This window comes from Fundulus heteroclitus, chromosome 22 (genome assembly GCF_011125445.2).
Source record: "Fundulus heteroclitus isolate FHET01 chromosome 22, MU-UCD_Fhet_4.1, whole genome shotgun sequence".
Taxonomy (NCBI): Eukaryota; Metazoa; Chordata; class Actinopteri; order Cyprinodontiformes; family Fundulidae; genus Fundulus; species Fundulus heteroclitus.
The window spans coordinates 39,647,353-39,668,167 of NC_046382.1; the positions used below are offsets into that span (position 1 = coordinate 39,647,353).

Below are 20,815 nucleotides of genomic sequence, written 5' to 3' on the forward strand. Positions count from 1 at the left end.
TTTACAATAAATCTTTACTAACATATTTATTTACTTGCTGGAGTTGGTGTTTAGGAGAAAAATGCGGTAGTGTGGGGGATTCGCTCCACCGTGAAGCAGTTGACGGCACCGCGAGGAGTCCCCAGGTCCTGGACAGGGTGCCAGGTCTTGGTCTTTCCATCGTACCGCTCCACTTTAGAGCACAGCTGATCATTATCGTCTTTGAAGCCTCCCACGACATACAGCTGGTCCTCCAACACCACAGTCCCAAAGTTGCTGCAGGGGTGAAGCATGGGAGTCAATGTGTGCCAACATTTGGACGAAGGGTCGTAAGCGGCGACATCGGCAATGTGCCTTCTGCCATCGTAGCCACCAAGCTGGAACAAAGACAGGGGAGAATGACTTCAGACTTGAAAAGCTTCGAACTCGAACCATGAACAACGTGAGTTTCTTTAACTCCCCTTACCACATAGAGCTGATCGTTGTAGGTGATGACGCCTGCTGCCGTCCGAGTGGTTTCCATGTGTGCGATATAAGTCCACTGGTTGGTTTCGGGGTTGTAGCACTCACAAGAAGAAAATACGTCATCCAAAAAAAATCCCCCACAAATGTACACCTGAGAAAGGATGACGGAGATTGGGAATAATTCTTGACATTAATCTCCATGTTAGAAGTATTGATCGTTTGGCTCTATTGTGCGTATAACAGGTTGAAGCATGTTAGATGTTCCCAACACCAGAAAAAACCTACAAAAAACTTCTAATTATTGACCCCAATGGCCCTAGGTGGATAATATGCAGCACCTAGGTGAGGAGACTCTGGTTCTACAAACATTTGGGAATTAGCGGTCACTCTCAGCAGCTTGTTGAGCTTATAGGATTCCCCCTTGTGCATTAAGTTCAGTCATGAGGTTTCCTCAACAGTCAATTGTTGGTGATATTAGCTATACAAAAGTGGAGCCGATTGGGAATGTTAGCAACTCTGCCAGGAATTGCTGCTCACAGATCAGCGGCTGCTGAAGGCCAGAATGAGTTGAGGTCTTCAGCTTTCTGCAGAACTGAAAACCTGCAGCAGCTCCAAGCTTTATTGTGCGATCAGATCAGCCCAAGAACAGATTTTTATGGAGCGGTTTTCCATGCCAGCTCAGCTGCATCCTAGCTTTACATCACTAAATGCGATAAAATGAACAGATACTGAGCCTAGATTCTAGACTCAGTGAAGACATGTTTTCTGGAGTGACAAGTCATGCTTCTCAATCTGGTGATTTGGGTTTGGCAGACGCCAGAAGGACTGACCTCACGATTGTGCTTTTGGAAGAATGATCAAAGATTGCAATGCACACACTCCTAAACCTTGTTGAAAGCGTTCCTAGCAGAGTTGCAGCTTTTATTGCTGCAAGGGGTGGGCCCACATCGTATGAAACTCTTGGTTTGTTCTGCCATCCCTTGTAAAGCAGACACCAAGCTACAACGTCTCTACGCACCATGGCCTCAGAGAAAGCTTTCAACAGCCAACACTGTGTACGGCTGATTTTCTGACATGCAGATTATCAGATGTTCAATTAAAAGGTTTGTGTGTGGTTTCTATTCTGCGTTATCCAATGCAGCCATGCTGGATCAAGACCACAGATTGAGAAGAAACTTTTAACTTCTCAAGTCAGAATTCTCCTGCTTACTTCTCAAAAGGCTGACTTTTTCATCCAGAACGAACCCACTCCCAACTGGAAATGAGGCCATCCCTAGAAAAGGGTTCCAACTTCTGTGGTACAGGGCTGTAAACAAGATTGTGCCCTTTTGAAATTTTCTTTGCATTTTGCTTTTTTTTTTTTTCCACACATAAATGTTTAAGATCATCATACAAGTTTCAATATCTAACAAAGATAACCCGTGGAAATACAAAAAAGCACTTTTCAAATGATTTTTACTCACCAAGCGAGGGGAAACTGTCCAGACCAGCATGGTTTTATATGGATTTAATGAATGAACTCTCTTAAAATTTGGATAACCAGTGATTAGTGTGTGTGTGTGTGTGTGTGGGGGGGGGGGGGCGGGAGCGATAGTGGTTAGAGCAGCATGCCTTCTGAGAAGGCTGCAAGTATACCCTGTTCGAACTCCACAGATTGCCACTATGAGTCCCTGAGCAAGTACCCAGATGGCTCCCCGGGCGCTGGAAGCTGCCCACTGCTTCAAAAGTGATGGGTTAGATGCAGAAGACAAATTTTGTTAGAATGTACAACTGCAATTACAAAATAAGACTTCTTCTTCTTACTGTTTGTTTGATGCCACTGGCAACACCCAGTCCTGATAACTGTACAGTAATATCCTTAGAATCAAGAAACCACTTAAAACCACTCAACTCGTTAGAATCAAGAAACCACTGAGGTGTTACTCAAAAAGTAACACCTCAGGTTCCGATCTGAAGGAATTCAAGGACAGACGAGAAACAAAATGATTCAAACCTGTGTGTGTGTGTTAATTTTCAATTCTATTGCTACTCAAAAAGCTTTCATGCTGGAGCGGTGCACAGTGAAGCTGTGCAGCAGGCGCCTTATATACCTGGGCTCCTTAAACATCCTTCCATCAGGGGGTGGTGTCAATGCTTAGAAATAGAAATCCAGCCTTCGACTTTTTTTAGTATTTTCTTCCTAATAACACCTAGTTCACCCACCTTGCCATGCAGTACTGCAGACCCAGCATCGGCCCTGCGTTCGCGCATCGGTGCGATCAGGGTCCACTGATTGGTGTCGGGGTTAAATCTCTCCACAGAGTTGAAGGTATCAAACTTGTCGCAGCCTCCCATTGCATAAATGCGCTCGTCGAGCACCACCACGCTGACATAGCATCGAGCTTTGTGCATCGTCCCCACCTCTTTCCAAGTCTGGGTGGCTAGGTTGAACCGTAGCACGCTGCTCAAGTAGAGATTACCGTCACACCCTCCGACACAGTAGATGTTGCCTCCGAGGTAAGCGTAGCCGCTGAACTCTGGCAAACCTTTCTTAGACCTGTGCACCGTCTTCCAGCGGTCAGTTCGCACGTTGTACAGCTCGATCTTGTCAGAAACATGATTGCCTTCAAAGCCACCAATGGCCAGCAGCACATGGGAGGGCAGACGGGTGGAGGTCGGTGGTCTCGCCAAGCCGGACCCCCGAAGGATCTTCATTGCACTGATCACCATGTTCATGCATTGTATGTTGCTCCTGACCAGATGGTTTTTGCACATACTGTCAACCGTGTAATCAGCAGGCATCAGGAGCAGGCGGACCTGGACGAAGACAGGAGGAAGTGGCTGCAGGTAAGGGTTCTACGAGATTTTATGCTGACGCTGGCAACTGCATTTAGAGTTCGAGGAGTCTATAGAAGCACTAAGATATTTAAATGCCCTGACATTCACTTACTTTAGTCAAAAGTGTGGGCATGTAACCCTTGCGTTCCTCAGGAGCAACCTCGACCCAGCGGAGGATGGCCTCAAACACAAAACTCTCCTTTCTCACGTTCAGCTCGTCCTTCCCAATCAGATCTGCCAGCTGCTCCACGGAGAGCTGCAGGAAGTCAGCACAGACGTCCACCACCTCCTCAAAGTGTTGCAGGATGTAGAGGTAGGCCGCTTCCTTCAGGTTACGGAAGTTGTAGTGGTCTGCTAGCTTCCAGGTGTTGATGCAGTTCTTGGAGCAGAGCTTCCCCTGCAGGAAGTCGCAGCAGGCCTGAATGAGGCCCTCGACGCCGAAGCGGGCTGCTGCGGCCAACAGCTCGGCCACGTTGTCCTCTGTCACCACGACGGAGGAGGTGTAGGCGTACTCCAGAATGAGCTCCATGACATGGCGTGACACGTCGGGGAAGCTGTAGACCTGCTGCCCAGCTGACTGCTCACTGAGGAAAAGAGCTCTGTGGGATGGAGATCGGAGGCATAAGAAACACAAGCAAAGCTACCAAAACAGGCCAGTGGAGCTCTCACAAAGGTGCTTGAACATTTTTCTCATTTTATCACGTTACAACCACCAACTTCGGTTTGTTTTATTGGGATTTTATACAAAGGAAAAGTTACGGTTTTCTTTTAAAATGTATCAGGCCCCATTTACTCTGATACCACTAAATAGAATCCCACCAACAACAACCATTCTCCTTCAGAAATCGCCTGAACAGTCCACAGGTATGTAACAGAGTCTAACCATAAATCCAGCTGTTCTGTGAAGGCCTTAGAGGTTTATTAGAAAACGTTGTGGTACAAACAGCTTTGTGGACTGGAGACCAAGGATCACAGCAGACGGCTCAGGGATGAAGCTGTGGAGACGCTTAAAGCCAAGCTAGGCTGAGCTAGGCTATCATACAAATGTCCCAAGCTTTCTGCATCAAACCAAACACGGTTTGGTTTATCATCGGAAAACGGAAAGATCATGACACAGGTCCAAACCTCTTAAATTTCCTGGCCAGGAAAGAAGAGCATTTATCAGAGGGAGAGGACCTGTAGACGGGCGTCGCCTACTGACCCAGACTGAGAGACCATTTAGAGGCTCGGCAAAACGTTGCAGACATTTTGAGTTAATTAGCTGATTAGGATGGGACATACTGAGATTATAGTATTTATATTTTACACAATACTCATTTCCTACAAACCACAGCCTTCTTGTTAGAATTATAGGAAATGAAGGGCAGAAACGTTTTCACTCTGTGTGTAATGAAACTCAAAAATAGGATAAATCAAATAATATATCAGTTTCACTTTCTGAAATGAGGTAAAAATAACTAATGAATGTTTATTTATTTTACAATATTCATTTTCTTTTATAAACATGTATCTACTTTGATGTGAGAGGTCTGGCTATGCAGAGTGTTCCACACCTCATCATGTTACCATGGAAATGTGCGCTTGTTTACGTTCCAACTGGAAATAAGCCCAGGTTACAGCAAATCTGTGTATTAGTTGCACTTGCAAACTATTATTAAAAAAATGCTTAGAAAAGCTTAATAAGCAGATCAATGATTTTTTTAAAAAGGTTTCTACCAATAATTGTATAATATGATGGATCAGAAACAACTTCTCAAGTGGGCCAGAGCTGCAACCATCACTGCTGGGTGCAGTTAGGGTACCATCATTTAAGGGATTTACTGAGGAAAAGTGTTCATTCTATTTCTGGTAAATAAACAAGGCCTGTGGTAGAGTTGGATTTTTAGACTGGCAACTTTAAATTCAAAGGAGAATTCAAAACCACTATTGCCGTAAACCTCGAAGCCATTTTGCAATGTACTATAACTAGATCAGCAGAAAAATGAAAGAGAAAACAAGTTAAAGATATCATGAAGTATTTTACCTGAAGTATGTACTGGGCTCGCAGAGGACGAGCCTGTGAACTTTAAAGTCTGCATCTCTGACTCTGATCACAGCATCGCACAGCGTTTCCTCCAGAAACATCTCCTTCCACACGTTATTGGAAGCAGTGCTCATTTTTTTTGTCTTTTTTTAAAAAGGCTTTGAAATAGTTTTAAATGTTGAAGAATATAGACTCGTAAAAATAACAAGTTACAGCTGTCAAAGAGGCTGTGGTTCAGCGTCCAGCTTTGATCTGTTTACATTCAAATGATCGCTCTGTTCTGTGTGTCTCTGAAGACATCTCCTAGGTTGTATCTATTTAAATATTTGCTATAGAAACTCTCTCAATTGTCTAAATAGGCATGTATTCAAATGTATGAAAGGTGTTGTTGTGTAAAACTTGAGGCACCCTCAACAGCTGTCCGTAACTTGACTTATGTAGAATATACATTTTTTTAGCTACTTGAAAAATTCAAGGTCTGGCTATGCAGAGTGTCTGCAGGCGGACGATGCTGCTGGTTCCACACCTCATCATGTTACCATGGAAATGTGCACTTGTTTACGTTTACGTAAAAATTCAAGTAGCTACTACAGATAAACAATTGATGTGTGTGTATATATATATATATATATATATATATATATATATATATATATATATATATATACACATAGATAGATAGATAGAATTTAAAAACCATGTAATGTATCCCTTACCATTTCTGGTAAGGGATACAGTAGAGTAGGGGGTTCCCAAAGTTTGCAGCCTGGGCCCCCAAAATAAGTGTGTCATAGACAGGTGACCGACTTTTGTCTAGGTGGGGTGAGGGTGGTGTTTTTGGAAGTTAATAGAATAAAATCCTAGGATTATGAGGATAAAATAGTAATTTTATGAGAACTCCCACAAAAAGTGCAGTCGTTCCCCTGTGGTAAAACGAGGAATGTTGAGCATCTTATAAAGTTATTCATTGGTATCCGTATCACAAATAAGTAAATACTCAATCTCAATCAAATTAATATTAGTATCAGGACTAATTTTGCATAGGCTGTGTGATTAGTATTATGACTTTATTCTCATATTACCTCTTTGTTCTAATAATATTATGACTTTATTCTTATATACGACTATTCTCGTAGTTTTCTTTATACACCTAATATTATGATTTATTTCACCCAAAAAAATGTATTTGGCCAATTTAGATTAAAGAAGACAAATTATTGGCCATGGAGGATTACATTTCTACAAAAAGCTATATTTTGAGATTAATTTCACATTTGCAAAGAAATTTATTTTCTATGATTTAAGGCATAATTTTGCTACATTAAAACAAGTATATCCCTGACATTGTAAAATCAGAAAATTTGGTCTGGCCCTCACTTTGGGAACCCCTGGATTAGACCACCACCACATTATTTCCACTAAATATGGCCAGAGTTACACGACATGACATAGCATCATGCCCGTGATGATGCATATTTTTAAGCAGTTTTGTTGAATTATCTGGTCCCTCAATGTTCAAGGGAGATGTGCTAAGAATAAAACCTATGCCTCCTGAGAAACTAAGATGGAGGCCGAGCAAATTTTGACAAAAAGAACACAAACAAAGACCATGACTTCTGGGCTAATTATTTTTAGACAGACGAGTCTAGCGCTGAACTGTTTGGACACCAGAACAGACGACATGTGAGGCATAAATCAAGCACAGCGTTCCAGGAAAAGAACCTCATACCAGCCGTGAAGCATGTAGGTGGAAGTGTCATGGTTTGGGAAGGCTTTGCTGCCATAGGACCTGGCCAGCTCACCATCGTAGAATCCAGCATTCATTAATTCAGGTGTCTTGAAACTGGCTCTGGGAATGAAAGAAAACAAAACTTCAAACATAATGTTAGGAAAAAAATCACGACTGAAGGCGGGGAGAAACGTCAGAGAGACGATTTCAAGAAGTTTCTCACTGAAGTTTTTTACACCAAATGTTGTAAGATGGCAATGAGCTGATGAGTGTCCTAACGTTTACTCCCATTAGAATGAAAATCTCTGTTGATATCTGTTGTTGAAAGAATGAATGAGTGTTATTGCTTCAATAGCTGTCAGCCAGATAGAGATAGTTGCCTTTGTGTTCTTTTTTTATTATCCTATAGGAGGTTATGGGTTGCCCAGAAGTCACAGACCTCTGGAAGTCACAACAATAACAAGCAGTTTATCTCTGGACATTTCCAGGAGCCCAAGCAGTTCCTGCTCACACTGTCACATTCAACTAATCACAGCACTCATCCCACAAAGCTGCAGAAGGTCACAGGAAAGATTGAAGACAAAAGTCAGGAAAAAAATAAACTCTACTATGCTCATAAACTGTCATGCAATCTCCAAAAGGGTCAGAAAATGTTACTCTGTCAAAGGCCTAAAAGTCTTTTCCTGTAAATAAATACCTTTCTGTTCCAGAGACAGATAAAAACAAGATCACACGTCGATATGTGAACATTTCTTTTCATAGTTCGGAATATTTAAACTTTCGTTTTCACATTAATGTTTCTAGGAAAGAGAAAAAACTAAAACAAATGAGCTGACAACCAAAGTTCATCCATCCATCCATGGATGGATGGATGGTAATGATGTCTGTCGGCAATGAAGAGAGAGACCTTCGAAACAACCCAGTTCTTCTCATATTCATTTACTTGATACAAGAGGTTGATTTCAACTCTTTGTTTCTTGGCAACACTGACGCAGTCAGAGTTTGATGTAGGGAGGAAGTAGAAAAATAACACTTCCAAGACCATCAGAAAAAAGGTGTGGGGAGGACTAAGCAAACCCTTCACTGGACTGGTGGAAAAATGTGACCAGAACAGATGAGATTAGTGACCCAGTGCCATGTTCAAAGTTAGTAACAAACATCTGTAGTCACACCTCATGTCAACTATCAAGCTGAGCTGGTTTCGCTGCAGTGATGCTGTCAACCATGAGCCCCACATATATACTGAAGTATTCAGCCCAAATAACAAAAAAAAAGAAAACATTATATATATATATATATATATATATATATATATATATATATATATATATATATATATATATATATATATATATATATATATATATATATATATATATATATATATATATAATAGTTCTGCCACATTCTTTAGGGTTAGAAAGTCCAATTGTCCCTCGCAGCTTTCCGTACCTGAGCTGCCGTTTTGTTGATATTTTTCTCTACCAGCTGACTGGCAGCCGAGATGACGAGCAGCTCCACACAAGCTGACCCTCTCAGTTTAATGTCCTCCGGCCAGCGGCACCTTTCAGGGCGGAGGGAGCACCAGCAGCGTTCAGGAAGCGGTCGCCTGCATGCCGAGCGGAGCCGCAGCTGAGAATGGCCGCTGTTTGCTAAGCAGCCGTTAGCCGTTAGCCAGTTAGCAGCTTTAGCTCCAAGCTAGCAGGCAGCAGCTTCGTTCGCCGATGTTTGCAGAAGTCATGGAGGGGATTTTATACAAGTGGACTAATTACATGACAGGTAAGGACTGGAGCTAGAATTTGTTTTAAACAGCTCTGTCTTTTATTTATTTCTTCATTTTTGCTAATATTGCGTTACAAATTACAGCAAGCTAACGCTGTTAAAAGGCTGTTTCAGCGATGCAGACTCACTCAGTATATTGTCGAATAAACGTACAGGTGAGACAGTTTAAAAATCCCTTTTAGACTAAATGGGGGAGATCAACTGTTATCTAACTGATTGTAACAGTTTGTTTCAGTTTACATACAGGTCACCATAATTGATCTTAAATGTTTCAGTTAAAAATAAACCCTTTTTAAAATTACATCTTATTTTGTTTTTGTTTGATTTTAGTCTCACTGCCGCCATCTATTTCAGAGGTTCTTATGTTAAAATGACCAGCAGCTAAATGCTGAAGCAATTGAAGAATACGTGAAAAAGGAGTTAAAGAGAGAAAAAAAACATTTCAACCATTGTCTTTCGTTATTGTTCTACTTATGTTTGATCGATATTTATTTAATATGTAAATATTCATAATTCTGTTTTAAATATGTATTTATTCATTGTATTGATTTAAATCAGGGGTCACCGAGCTTTGTGAAACTGAGAGCTACTTCGTTAGTATTGTCATTTTTAAATCTATATAAATGCAAGTGTAATCAAACAGGAAGAGTAACAGTATAAAATAAAGTTTTAGATGCAGCTCACTGGTTGGTTTATGCTTTTTTAGATCAGGCTCTTGGGCACCACATGTGGTCCTCAGGGGTCATCAACATGGTGCCCGCGGGCCCCATGTTGATGACCCCTGGTTTAAATGATAGTGTCCACGTGGGCGGTTCTAGGCAGGGGCCAACAGGGCCCATGTAGGATGGGCCCTGGCCCCTGTACTGAAGACATAATACTAAATCAGTTTGTCATGATGATATGTGCTGACACAGAAACCCTAACTGACTGGTCTCTCTGACCACTTTTATGCTCTACTTTTACAGTTTTACTTCAAGAATGATTTCCAAAATGAAGGTCTTGTACCTTTAGCCTCAGTTGTATGGAGACAGGATCACATTTTTCATCTACTAGATAAAAGGTCTGCAACCTGCAGTCCCAGAACCGCAAGAAGCTCTGTGGCTTATATATATATATATATATATATATATATATATAAAACGATGAAATACTTCCCTGTTTGTTGTTTTTGTGTTTCATTCCTTTGGTCTGTACCCCCATGACAAACACTGGTCCTACCTTGGCCCTGGTGGTAAATTTGGTCCAGAACCGCCATTGAGTGTCCGCCTTGAGAGGTTCTGCACTGAGCTGGTCTGCTGTAAGAGCTGCAGGGCGTTTAAAGGAGGCGACCACAGAAAGAAATACACCATTTTAAAGAGTAATTGCTGCTGTCGCAGTTTAACTTAATTGCACCTATGTTCAGTTCAGTCAGTGCAGTTCCTTTTATAAAATTAGAACATAAGTGAAAGATTAAACATAAATGCACTCATTTACTTTTTACAAGTATAGCTTGTGTGCATACTGTTTCTATTTATTGATTTTAATTCGACGAACTCACTTGAAGTGTTTATCTAAATTAAGCTGCTACATAAATGACAGGGAATGCTGGAAGCACTAAGGACAAACAGGGAAACAAGCAGTGGTGGGGAAAGTTTCTCTAAACTCTGCAGAACTGATTTATTTTTAATTCATGTCGGCTGTACCGTAGCTCTTCCTAAGCTGACCTGCATACTTCTTCGCTCGCTTCAAAATCTGCTTTTAATAGAAACAAAAGGAGCAGCAGACAACCACAGAGTCGGGTTGTGTTGCCGGAAATGAAGACCCTTCCCGGGATCGGGGGCGCGAGCAGCGCGGGCTTTGACCTTTCAGACGGCTGCGCGGCTTGTCTATAAATAATAGTGGTGGATAAAGAGACGAGGATCTGTTGTTCCCCCCCCGCCCTGAGCCGCAGGGCACGCCGTCCTGCAGGTCTCAGACGTCTTTCTGCTGCTACAGCAAAACCTAACTGAAGCGATGAGTTATGTCTACGGCCTGTCAGGTTCTGCTAAAGCCTGTTTAGGACCCGTCAGTCAGTGAGGTGCGCTGAAGCAGGGAAACGTCTAAAACACGCTAAGCGTTGTGACTCATGGAACCTGAACTAAGCGACTCCAAGACGAACTCTGTGATCTGGAAATACTTTAAGGGCTAACGAGTGGTGTGCTCAATCAAACAGGAAACTACCCAACAGAATAAAATGAACGGGGAATGATCTGGACAGGAACCGTGTTGTGAATAAGCTATTTTTTATTTTATTTATTTTTTTATTTAATTTATAGCGCCGTCCACTTGGTGTGCAGGCGATATTCCTGTGACCAGTTGATGACTCTGGCAGTAATACCAAATGTGTTGCTATTGTTAGATTGCTGAAGGTAATGGTGCTTATCATGGCAGAGAGAATAAGGATTTCCTTGACATAAAAGCCTAATCTCCCTTCAAAGATTAGAGTTGACGCTTAGTCCACAGATAAAAAGGCAGGAATGTAAACTACTCCTTGTCTCAGCGAGGTCTTGACTACAGCTTTTATGTAACGAGGGCTTGGGAGGGGAAGACTCCAGCATCACCTGAAATGCCAGGAATCAACTTTTTTAGCAGACAAACAAATAAAATCAGATGAACCAATCACATATTCGCACATAAAATCCGACCGACCAATCAGCATTTGCGGGGATGGTCCTTGCTGACCGGTTGAACCAGGATCCAAACAGGCTCTGGACCGAACCAGTTCACATTCAAAGGGAAAAACGCCTCCGTGCCTCGGAAAGCACAGACAAGCTCTCAAAAATTAGAACTCTATAGTCACAAAAAGTTTAACTACACGACAGGAGTTACCATCACAGTTAAAAGTTTACATCTTAAAAATTATTATTAGAAAATAAAAATAAAAAAAGAACAACAATTGATTGGAAATGGGGTCAATCACAGGAACTCAATGAATAGATTCTCATTCCTGTCTGTAGGGAATAAACTCTATAAATATGATATCCACAGTGCCACTCTTTTTGCTGATCAAATTAATATTAGCACCTCTTTCGTTTAACTGGAGGGCTTCATTGCCTGTAAATGATAAATCTGAGCTAAAGTGATTTTAATTAAAATGTTTAACAACAGGACTGCTCTTACTAGAAGTCCTATGTTGGTTGATGGGTTCTTTCTGGGGACGGGATGTTTCTCCTATAGATGTTGTGTTGCATGGACTCTGTACCATCCACCCATCCATCCATCATCCATACCTGGTTATCCACGCAGTCTCTGGGGGGCTGGTACCTGTCCCCAGAGGTGAAAGGGCGAGAGGCGGGGTCCACCCTGGTCAGGTCTCCGGTCCATCACAGAGACGTACAGGACAAACAACCACGCAGGCACACCCTGCCCCTAAGGGCAATTTAGAGAGACCAATTAAGCTAACAGTCATGTTTCTGGAGAGAACTACTGCATGCACAGGAGTCTTGCTGCAAGGCAACAGTGCAAGCAACTTTGCAGCCCGCTATGTATCATGCAGACCACCTTTTTAGTTTTGCAGGTGATGAAGCCTTTTACATCACTGATCTTTCTACTAGGGTCTTTAAATAACAAGTTCAGTGAATTGATAGATAGACCCAGATTAAAACAGTTATTGGTTATCAGAGTTGTTTCTGGGGTTTTAAGGTCCTGAAACACCTCAATCCCTGATGTTTTTACCACTTATTGGTCGCCATTGGGGATTCTTTGTAAATCCCTTGTAAGTTTGGGTCACTTTGAAGGATGTGCCGATGTTTTAGAAATATTCCTGTTGGTGTAAAGGTGGTTTAGACATTTCTTAGTTTCTAAACAAAAATTCCTGCTCTTTGAGTCCACCTTATTTTCTACGGATCTGAGCCAGTCGTCTTTGTAATGCCTTTCTTTGAATCTTTGTAACATCTCTTATTGTATTGTTCTGGAAATTCACAAAGCTGTTAAGTCTAGAAGTTTGGTGTGAAGTGGATAGGATGAAAACTTCCAGCATGAAGTAATGTATTCCTGTCAGTGGGGCTGGGGTAAAGGCAGGTGAGGATATTTATCCCTTTTAGCTACCTTAATGTCAAGAAAGTACATTTCTTCAGTAGTATGATTGAGGGTAAAACGTACCCCTGATAGTGTCTATTTAAAAACTCTACAAGCTCCAGTGAAGTGGCGACTGATCCGTTCCACAGTAAAAAGACATCATCCGTTGAACCGCTTCCAAGATACAAGGATGGATGAAAGGGATTTTTTTTGTTAGCCATATAAAATTAGTGCTTCAGGTGGTGACTAACATATAGACAAAGCAAAACTAGGTGCTACTTTTGCTCCCATAGCAGTTCTGGAAATCTGGAGGCATGGTGTGTTGTTGAAATAGAAATAACTCTTCTTTAAAACCAAAGCAGGCAGCTTTATTAAAATTGACGTAGATGGAGATTGTGTTGACCAGGCGTCGAGAAAACGTTCCAGTGACTCTAGGCCAGGGCTATTCAACTGGTGGCCCGCGGGCCACTTCCGGCCCACGGGTGATTACTGTCAGGCCGTCAATAGCTTCTTTATATATATTAAAAAAACACGTTAGTGAAATACACTTCAGGCCAGCAGCATGTCTGAACAACCTTTGATTGAATGTTATTCCTGAACTACCCTCTAGTGGCCAGATACAAGTTTACCAGAGTTGAGGCTTTTCTAGATTGTAAAGAGCTGCAGCCTTCTTCCTCTGACTTAGATACTGGTGTCCAGGAAACAGAAGCATTTTAGGAAGGGTTCACGCCCACAGCTAAAATGATTGCTGTAGAAATTAGAAATATACAGGTCCTTTTGTGGGTTTTTTTCTGATCTTTTGTCATATATAATACACAAGCAGGCTTTAATCAGGCCATGTTTCAGATAAGCTGCTTTTCCACTGAGTTATAGCTATTGTCGATTGTCTGAGAAGGTCAGAGGGTTTATGATGTCTGGGGGATTTCTTCTCAGTCCTTGACAGCTGAGCTGCTGCCGATCAGTAGCTTTTTTTGTACAACTATAGCTAAAAACTGTAAGTCATGCTTTGTTTAATCAGGGTTTTATGTTGGGCCTGACTGTGTAGGACAATGGGAAAGTTCATTATGTTGGGTTCTGTTTGATAAACCCATAATTTTCTGCCATCTTACCTTTTTATATATCGTTGACGTGCCTTTTTCGGGTTGATGGAGAAAACGGCTGAGTTTCCCCAGCAAATCTGCAAGAAACCCTCCAGTTATTCACCAAAATAAAATGTAAAAGCGGACCCTGTGGCAGTCCGTCAAATAATCCCGAAGCCTTGAGTCCAAAGATGATAGTGACGCAGTTTTACTACAGAAGTGGTCTTCCTCTAGTAACAGAGCTCCTCTGAGATGAATTCAATGATGTTAAGGCTCTAAAGTTTGGGTTTGGAAGTTTTGAGCTTCTTCATTTATAAAAGCGTTGCTAAAGTGTTGGACGTGTGTTTTCTGTCGCCAGGCTGGCAGCCGCGCTGGTTCGTCCTAGAGGACGGCGTAATCTCGTACTACGACAGCGAGGATGACGTCGGTAAAGGCAGCAAAGGATCCATCAAGATGTCTGTGTGTGACATTAAAGGTTGGCTCAAATGCACCTCGCCTGTTCCCAGTCACATGACCGTAAAGGTGAGTGTTTCCATCACACACGACTCACCCTTTATGTTTCAGTTCATCCGACAGATTCGACTCGGTTGGAGTTGATCATTCCCGGCGAGCAGCATTTCTACGTGCGAGCTGTTAACGCTGCGGAGAGGCAGAGGTGGCTGGTGGCGTTGGGATCATCCAAAGCTGGCACTCTGGAAAGCCACAAACACAGAGGTACATTAAACATGCCACACGGTGTCCTGTAATTATTTAACTTGATCAGATTTTACAAAACTAGAAAGTCATTTTTGTATGGAAGCGCCTGATTGTTCTGAGTACGGCGTGTGTTGCCAGGTTCAGACTGTCTGAAAACCAAGATGTCTGAACTCCGTCTGTACTGTGACCTCCTCGTCCAGCAAGTCCAGACTGTCCAATCACAGCACACCGCTGATGCAGAAACTCCGCCCACTTCTGAGGTAAAAAACAAACCCAAACCAGTTTCTATGAAAGCCAATCCGGTCTGATATACGATGATAGAAAAGAGCGCCCAGCAGAGGAAGAAGAGGACAGCTGTAAAGGCCCGGAGCATCCCTAACCCTCTGTTTACTACTAGTTCCCAAACGTCTGAAACGGCAGTGGTCCACGCCCTTAAAAACACACATGTTGGTAGGCAAGCTCAATGCAAGGCAGCGCTGGCCAGTAATGATCATCATGGCTTCCAGACAAGCAAAAGCAAAGTATATCAACACTCTTGACCAACGTGCAAAAGAACAATACATCCACAGAACCGCTGCTGTCAGGATCGACCCGTCTGAGGCAGAGAAGGGAAAATTGTCAGATGACGCAGACAACCTGCCTCCCATATCTTACTGGAACATAATTAATTGCTTAGTGATTAATACTGTTATAGACAGTCTCATAAAAGGGAGCACAGCCCTCACATTTTCCTAAATATTTTATGAAAATATGACATTTTAACACAGTGTCAAGTACTCCGTGTTCAGCTCGTGCGACGGTGTGAACCTGCTGTCCTCTCAACATAACTCAGCACAGCCATTAATGTCTAAACCACTGCCAACAAAAGGGGAGCACACCCATGTGTGAAAATGTCCAAATTGTTTCCAAAGTGCAGTTTGTGTGGCAGCCATTATTCTTAATTGTGGTAGTCATGAAGTTGCCCAGAGCTTCACAGGTTGCCGCAGGAATCCTCTTCCACAGCTCCATGGCTGCATCATGGAGCCGGTGGATGTTGGAGACCCGGGTGTCGGCAGTCTTCTCGTAACCTCGGCCATCTTTATGTGGAGCAACTATTCTTTTATTTTCACATCCCCAGAGTTCCAGTTTTTTGCCATGTCTTGTTGACCTCCCAGTGATCCGTGTGAGAGGATAACAGCAAAGTTAACACACCTGTTCCACGTTTACACCGACTCGTCGTAACAGTAATGGCTCACAAGGCTGATCGGGCACAGTTTGGTCATCGCCACTTAGGGGTGTACTCACTTTTGTCACGAGCGGTTTAAACATTAATGGCTGTGTTAGTTATTTTCAGGGTCAGCAGATTTACATCGCCGTCCACCGACTACATTGTATCAAAGTGCCACGTCTTCAGTGTTGTCCCATGAAAAGATAGAATAAAATATTTACAAAATGTGAGGGGCGTACTCACCTTTGTGATTTATTGTAATACCAGCTACCAGTGAAACTGTGATGCCGTTAAAACGCGTGTTAAAAATGTTCAAGAGTTTCCATCATGGTCTCTTAGTAGTTGATCTCTGTTCAGGCCTCGCTGCTCAGCGCCACCTGTGAGACGTTCATCAGGACGTTGGAGGACTGCATGAGCCTGGCCAACCAGAGCCTGACCCCTGACCTCCGACCTCCTGAAAGGGTAATCTCATTTTCACATTTGACCTTATTCATGGCTAATCTGACAGTATTAGCCTCTAACTGGACAGAAATATTGTGGTTTTTTTTCTAAAGTTAGATCAACTAAGTTCCTTTTTATTTTAATTTAGCAAAAAACAAGTAAAAGATAAATATTTTTGACCTGGAGCTAGTACTGTCCAGTGGTCAGGGATGTGACTCTCGCGTGAACATGTGTGATGTAAAAGCTGCTGAATGTGCTGACCACTTTTACATCATATATGCCTTCCCTTCTGTCCATCCGTCTGCACAGATGAAGCGCTCCATCAGCCACCCTGGGACGTACAGCTTTGACAGGTCAGTTCACCATCGATTTTAGAATGGAGGACAAAAAAGACTTGATGATCTGAAAACGTTGTGAACCTTATTGAAGCTCCTATCGTCCAATGAAACGTCGCTTCTTGCATGAAAAGCCTCAGGCTTTTGTGCAGGTTTCCACGCTGCGTGCCTGCTGGACTGTGAACCTTGCTGACCAGAAGCAATCCTTTGCTGTACCTCCAGGAGGCAGTATTGCTGCATCCTGTTGCTATCTGCAGCCCAGCGTTTCACCTAAAATTCCTGCTGAGCTTAAATCTGCAACGGTTGTACTTTAAAATATTTTGGTTGTTAAAGTATTGGAGTATTTAGTAGTTTTATTTATTTTTAATCAGAAAGGCCTTAGCTTTAGAGAGAACACCCATTATCTCAGACATAGATGTTGATTTGGGTGTTTCTGTTTGAAGATGCTAACAGAAACGCGTCACCAGGCAGATCAACGTTTCCACCTGAGTCTGAGATCAGCTCCAGCAGCTTCTGAAAGCATCCTTGGTCCCTTTTATCCAGACACTGCTTCCTCTTGTGCTCATGTCTGTGTTAATATGTCTGTGGCACTACTGGATCGGGTGTGTTAAAGAGTCTTTATCTCCCTCTAGGTCAGGTGTACTAAAGGAGTACGTGGGTGGAGGTCAGAGGTCAGCTCAGCGGAGACAGCGGACGTCCTCCGACAGCTCCGTCTATGAGACTGAACGTAAGACTGGGCCCATTTCCTGAATCTTTAAGGAAACAACAGCAGACATAACCTAATGGAAGGTTAAATGTGCAAAAGTACTAATGTCCGTTCAGCTTCTTTATGTTTTATCCTGTTACGGCTACGTTTAAAAGTTGTTTTACATAAAGCTCCACAGTGTGTGAAGATTTCTATTTGTGAAGGGAAGAAGCGGGAAAGCTTGTTCTTTTCCGCCCACTCCCCTTTATCCAACACAGAGCTGCAACTAATTATTATTTTAATCACCGTCAAATCAACATTTGGACTGACGGAGCAAAAGAGCTAAACATTCTTTAAGGAATTATTCCTTGGCTCTTTACTCCTTGAAGAGCCAAAAAGGGTGTTAGATATTTAAAACGTTGTATTTCTTCTGAGGGTTTTACATTTTGAGGGTGTCCTTTAGGGATGCTTATGTCTAATTTTTTTTTATTTGGTTTTGCCTCTTATCATTCTGAGTGTGTCACCAACATTTCATTATGGTCACATAACAACAAAAAAGACTCTTGATTCTTGAAAAGTTAGCTTAGAGCCCAGCTCCTCTCTCCCATACAATACCTTCATTCAGACTTTGTTGGCAAATAAAAAGCTTAATCAACAAATTACCATCAGAAATAAATTTTATTCTGACTAAAAAAGCTGGTTTTTGATCCACAATCCCATCAGCATCCATCTGAACACTTGTGAACTTACAGCGGCTGCATGTGGAGGACGGGGCCGCAGCGCTGTGCAGCACACAACATTCTGGGATGATCAGAATTTCCTCCCGCTCTCTCAGCAGCAACAGATTCATGATCTGACAGCAGTCATGATCAGATTATTTGATTTTGAGCCCATGTAAACTGTGCATTCAGAATACTTTCTTTCCTTTTAATCCGAACACATTTCCATCCGATCAGGGAACGTTGCGCATGTGAACAATCTCCTGTCATTAAGCAGCTACCAAGCTAACAGCCGCATTAGACGAGCTACCAGGCTGACATTAAGAGGTCTCCCTGAAGCAGGACTCTGCTCACAGCCCCAAGCCAAGCACTGTCAGCGTTTCCTCACTTTGAAACGGAACAAAGTCAGATATTGTAACAACTTAACCTGCTGTTGAGCTCCCATCGCCCTCATCAATGGTCTCGTGCCATGTCAAATCTCACATTATGATTGTTTTGGTTTTGTGAAGAGCCACAAGCTCCCCACCTTTTGAGGACTCTGTTCAAGTCGTGTTCTCTGTGTCGTCATTAGTAGAATTTACTACAAAAAAGCAGCATTAGAAAATCCCCCCTCCGCTTCGTTTCCATCACTCTGCAGCCAGTCAGCATTGACGACGGCCTGCAGATGAGGTAAACTGCTCCACAACATGGCGAGTGACGCATTAATCGTGCGACACAACGACTCGATGAGGAAAGTCGTTGCCAAAGCTTTTCATTGTCAAAACTGATCAATTTTATCGATTCGTTGTTGCAGCCCTCACTCAATACTTTGTGTAGTCGAGTACATATAATCCCAGAAATCCAGCTAAACAGTTGGGTTTTTGTTTGTCAGGTATTAAAATCAGATTCCTTGACTTCCTGTTTTTCTGTTTTCTGTTCAATTTGTGGCTGGAAAACGCTGAGTCAGGGTGGCCTTCCACTCAACGACGTCTTCTGGTTTTCAGGTCTGCTGCCCACTCTCAACGGTGACTCGTCCTCCATTCCTGAGGAGAGGGGAGGCAGCGCGAGCCCAAAGACCACACCGACGGACACAGACACCGACCTCTCCATCTGAACTCCTGGACTCCATCCGGGCGCCGATGAACATGAAGTAAAGGTCGAGTCTAGGATTTAGGATCGTCCCTCCTGTGTTTTCTCTAAAGAATCAGCTGAGCGCCTGGGAGTCATTGGGTTTCTTTCTGTGGGTGGTTCATTTAAGCACTGGAGAGGTGGAAAAGGCAGCGGACTTGTTTGTAAAGCTGAGCTGGGATGCTTGAAGAGCCTGGGACTGGAGGAGCTGCCTTCAGCAGAGCACCACAGTCCCGCTCTGGAGAAACCCAGGTCCTGTTCCAGTAGAAGGCAGCTGATCGGATCAGGCAGCTCGTTGGCACAATGTGAACATTAAGAACTTACTGTGAATCGCTGGGTTCTGGACAGATGCTGCTTCAAACGGGCCCGAGAATGTAAATCTGTCTGTGGGGAAGTCTTCAAGGCTCTGCCGCTCTCTGACAGCGGTCGCTCAGTCTTTGCTCCTCTGCTTCCTTCTGAAAGCTAAAACTCCATCCCTCCGTGTGACAGCTCTGATCTGATACAACTGCCTCATTATTTCATTACAAACAGCCGTATCTCCGCCGCACTCTGCCGTTTGATTGGCTGCGCCACCGTTTTGTTAAGCCTATAAAGAGACGGACTGTCTCAGTGGGTCCGGACAGCGCTGAGCTCACAGTGTAGACTGCTTTTATTGGGGCTGAAGATGTTTACAGGCAATCACCAATGGTAAACATAAGCCAGCTGCCCTGTCACAAACAGTCCATGTCTGGGTGTCAACCGGCTGCAGTCGGATCACATGAAGGGAGCTGGCTTGTTACTTGTTACTGATATTTATATTTTGAGCATTTGCTGTACTTTAGGGATGGATTCCAGTCCAACATGGCCTCCTGGCCCTGATGACACTGAGCAGAGTGACTTATTTCTTCTATGAATGTATGTGGGAAACAGATTTGCTGAAAGGTGGTATAGCTGACAGCAGGTGAGTGTATGGCATGGCAGCCAGCGATCTGTGTATCCATCTTTAACTTGGTTGTGTTACAGAGGCTTGAGTTGCAACTTTAACTGCAGTTTTTGACTGGACTACAAAAGCAGGACGTGGTTCTGTGAACTTTTAGTTACAGCACATAACGGCAGCGGGAGTCTGAGAATACAAGCGGCTACACATAAAAAGGTTTTGTAGCTTTAAATATTTTCACATGGGTTTTTTTGTTAACTGGTCATTTAGCATCTTTGCCATCTTGTGCCCGTCTAGTTAGGGCTGTTTGTTATCCTACTTTTTCTGCCAACCACGTGTCGATCTGTGCCACCGGCACGATGTTCTTTCTACTGATGATTTAAAGCTACTGTCTGCTATCTACTAAACGCTGCTGTAAGGAAATCTACGTATATGAATCCATAAAAAGTATCTGCTTGGAGTTATTTTGGTTAGTCGACGGCAATAATCCACTATATTTTTTTAGGATCAATTTGGTAATGGAACTAAAATAAATGGAGAAAGGGTGCAAAACTTTCAGGAGACGTAAAGTGAGATTTAAGCAGGTCTGTGGTACCCATCATAGTTCCTGGAAACACTGGATTACAGATAAAAGGAAAGCAATACTCACTGGTTATGAATACAGATGAGAAATGGTTTCTTCACGGGAAGGAAGGAAGCAGATGAAGTCCTACGACAGTGCAGTAGTCTGCTAGCTGTCTGTGTCTTTGCGATTTGGAAACTTCAGTTTTAGTAATGGCACAAAAACAGAGACGTGCTAA

At 42.8% G+C, this 20,815-nt stretch overlaps 2 protein-coding genes across 3 annotated transcripts; one reads left to right on the plus strand and one right to left on the minus strand.

Annotated features, from left to right (window-relative positions):
- Nucleotides 1-8,083, minus strand: LOC105933332 (kelch-like protein 10). 2 transcript variants are annotated; one of them, XM_036126164.1, is made up of 5 exons: nucleotides 7,014-8,083; nucleotides 3,374-3,860; nucleotides 2,647-3,240; nucleotides 446-595; nucleotides 1-356 (listed from the first exon to the last, which is right to left on the minus strand). In XM_036126164.1, exons 2-5 carry the CDS (start codon nucleotides 3,788-3,790, stop codon nucleotides 51-53), a joined length of 1,467 nt encoding a protein of 488 aa, XP_035982057.1. In that variant the 5' UTR covers nucleotides 3,791-3,860; nucleotides 7,014-8,083; the 3' UTR covers nucleotides 1-50. The 2 variants fall into 2 exon arrangements, with proteins under 2 accessions (XP_035982057.1, XP_012728266.2); XM_012872812.3 differs by lacking the exon at nucleotides 7,014-8,083 and adding an exon at nucleotides 5,285-5,555.
- A 368-nt stretch (nucleotides 8,084-8,451) lies between these two features.
- Nucleotides 8,452-20,479, plus strand: plekha3 (pleckstrin homology domain containing, family A (phosphoinositide binding specific) member 3). The gene is made up of 8 exons (XM_012872815.3): nucleotides 8,452-8,792; nucleotides 14,268-14,384; nucleotides 14,474-14,623; nucleotides 14,744-14,865; nucleotides 16,170-16,274; nucleotides 16,563-16,606; nucleotides 17,221-17,315; nucleotides 18,976-20,479. Exons 1-8 carry the CDS (start codon nucleotides 8,738-8,740, stop codon nucleotides 19,083-19,085), a joined length of 798 nt encoding a protein of 265 aa, XP_012728269.2. The 5' UTR covers nucleotides 8,452-8,737; the 3' UTR covers nucleotides 19,086-20,479.
- The last annotated feature ends 336 nt before the right edge of the window (nucleotides 20,480-20,815 follow it).

What these genes read in the sequence shown, in the direction of transcription:
- LOC105933332 (XM_012872812.3), bottom strand. Translation starts at nt 5,418, where the DNA reads ATGAGCACTGCTTCCAATAACGTGTGGAAGGAGATGTTTCTGGAGGAA. An exon ending in TGCCCACACTTTTGACTAAA is followed by an intron (nt 3,241 to 3,373) that starts GTAAGTGAATGT and finishes GTCTTCGTCCAG; the next exon opens with GTCCGCCTGCTCCTGATGCC. An exon ending in CTGCAGTACTGCATGGCAAG is followed by an intron (nt 596 to 2,646) that starts GTGGGTGAACTA and finishes ATCCTTTCTCAG; the next exon opens with GTGTACATTTGTGGGGGATT.
- plekha3 (XM_012872815.3), top strand. Translation starts at nt 8,738, where the DNA reads ATGTTTGCAGAAGTCATGGAGGGGATTTTATACAAGTGGACTAATTAC. An exon ending in GGAAAGCCACAAACACAGAG is followed by an intron (nt 14,624 to 14,743) that starts GTACATTAAACA and finishes GTGTGTTGCCAG; the next exon opens with GTTCAGACTGTCTGAAAACC. An exon ending in GGGACGTACAGCTTTGACAG is followed by an intron (nt 16,607 to 17,220) that starts GTCAGTTCACCA and finishes ATCTCCCTCTAG; the next exon opens with GTCAGGTGTACTAAAGGAGT.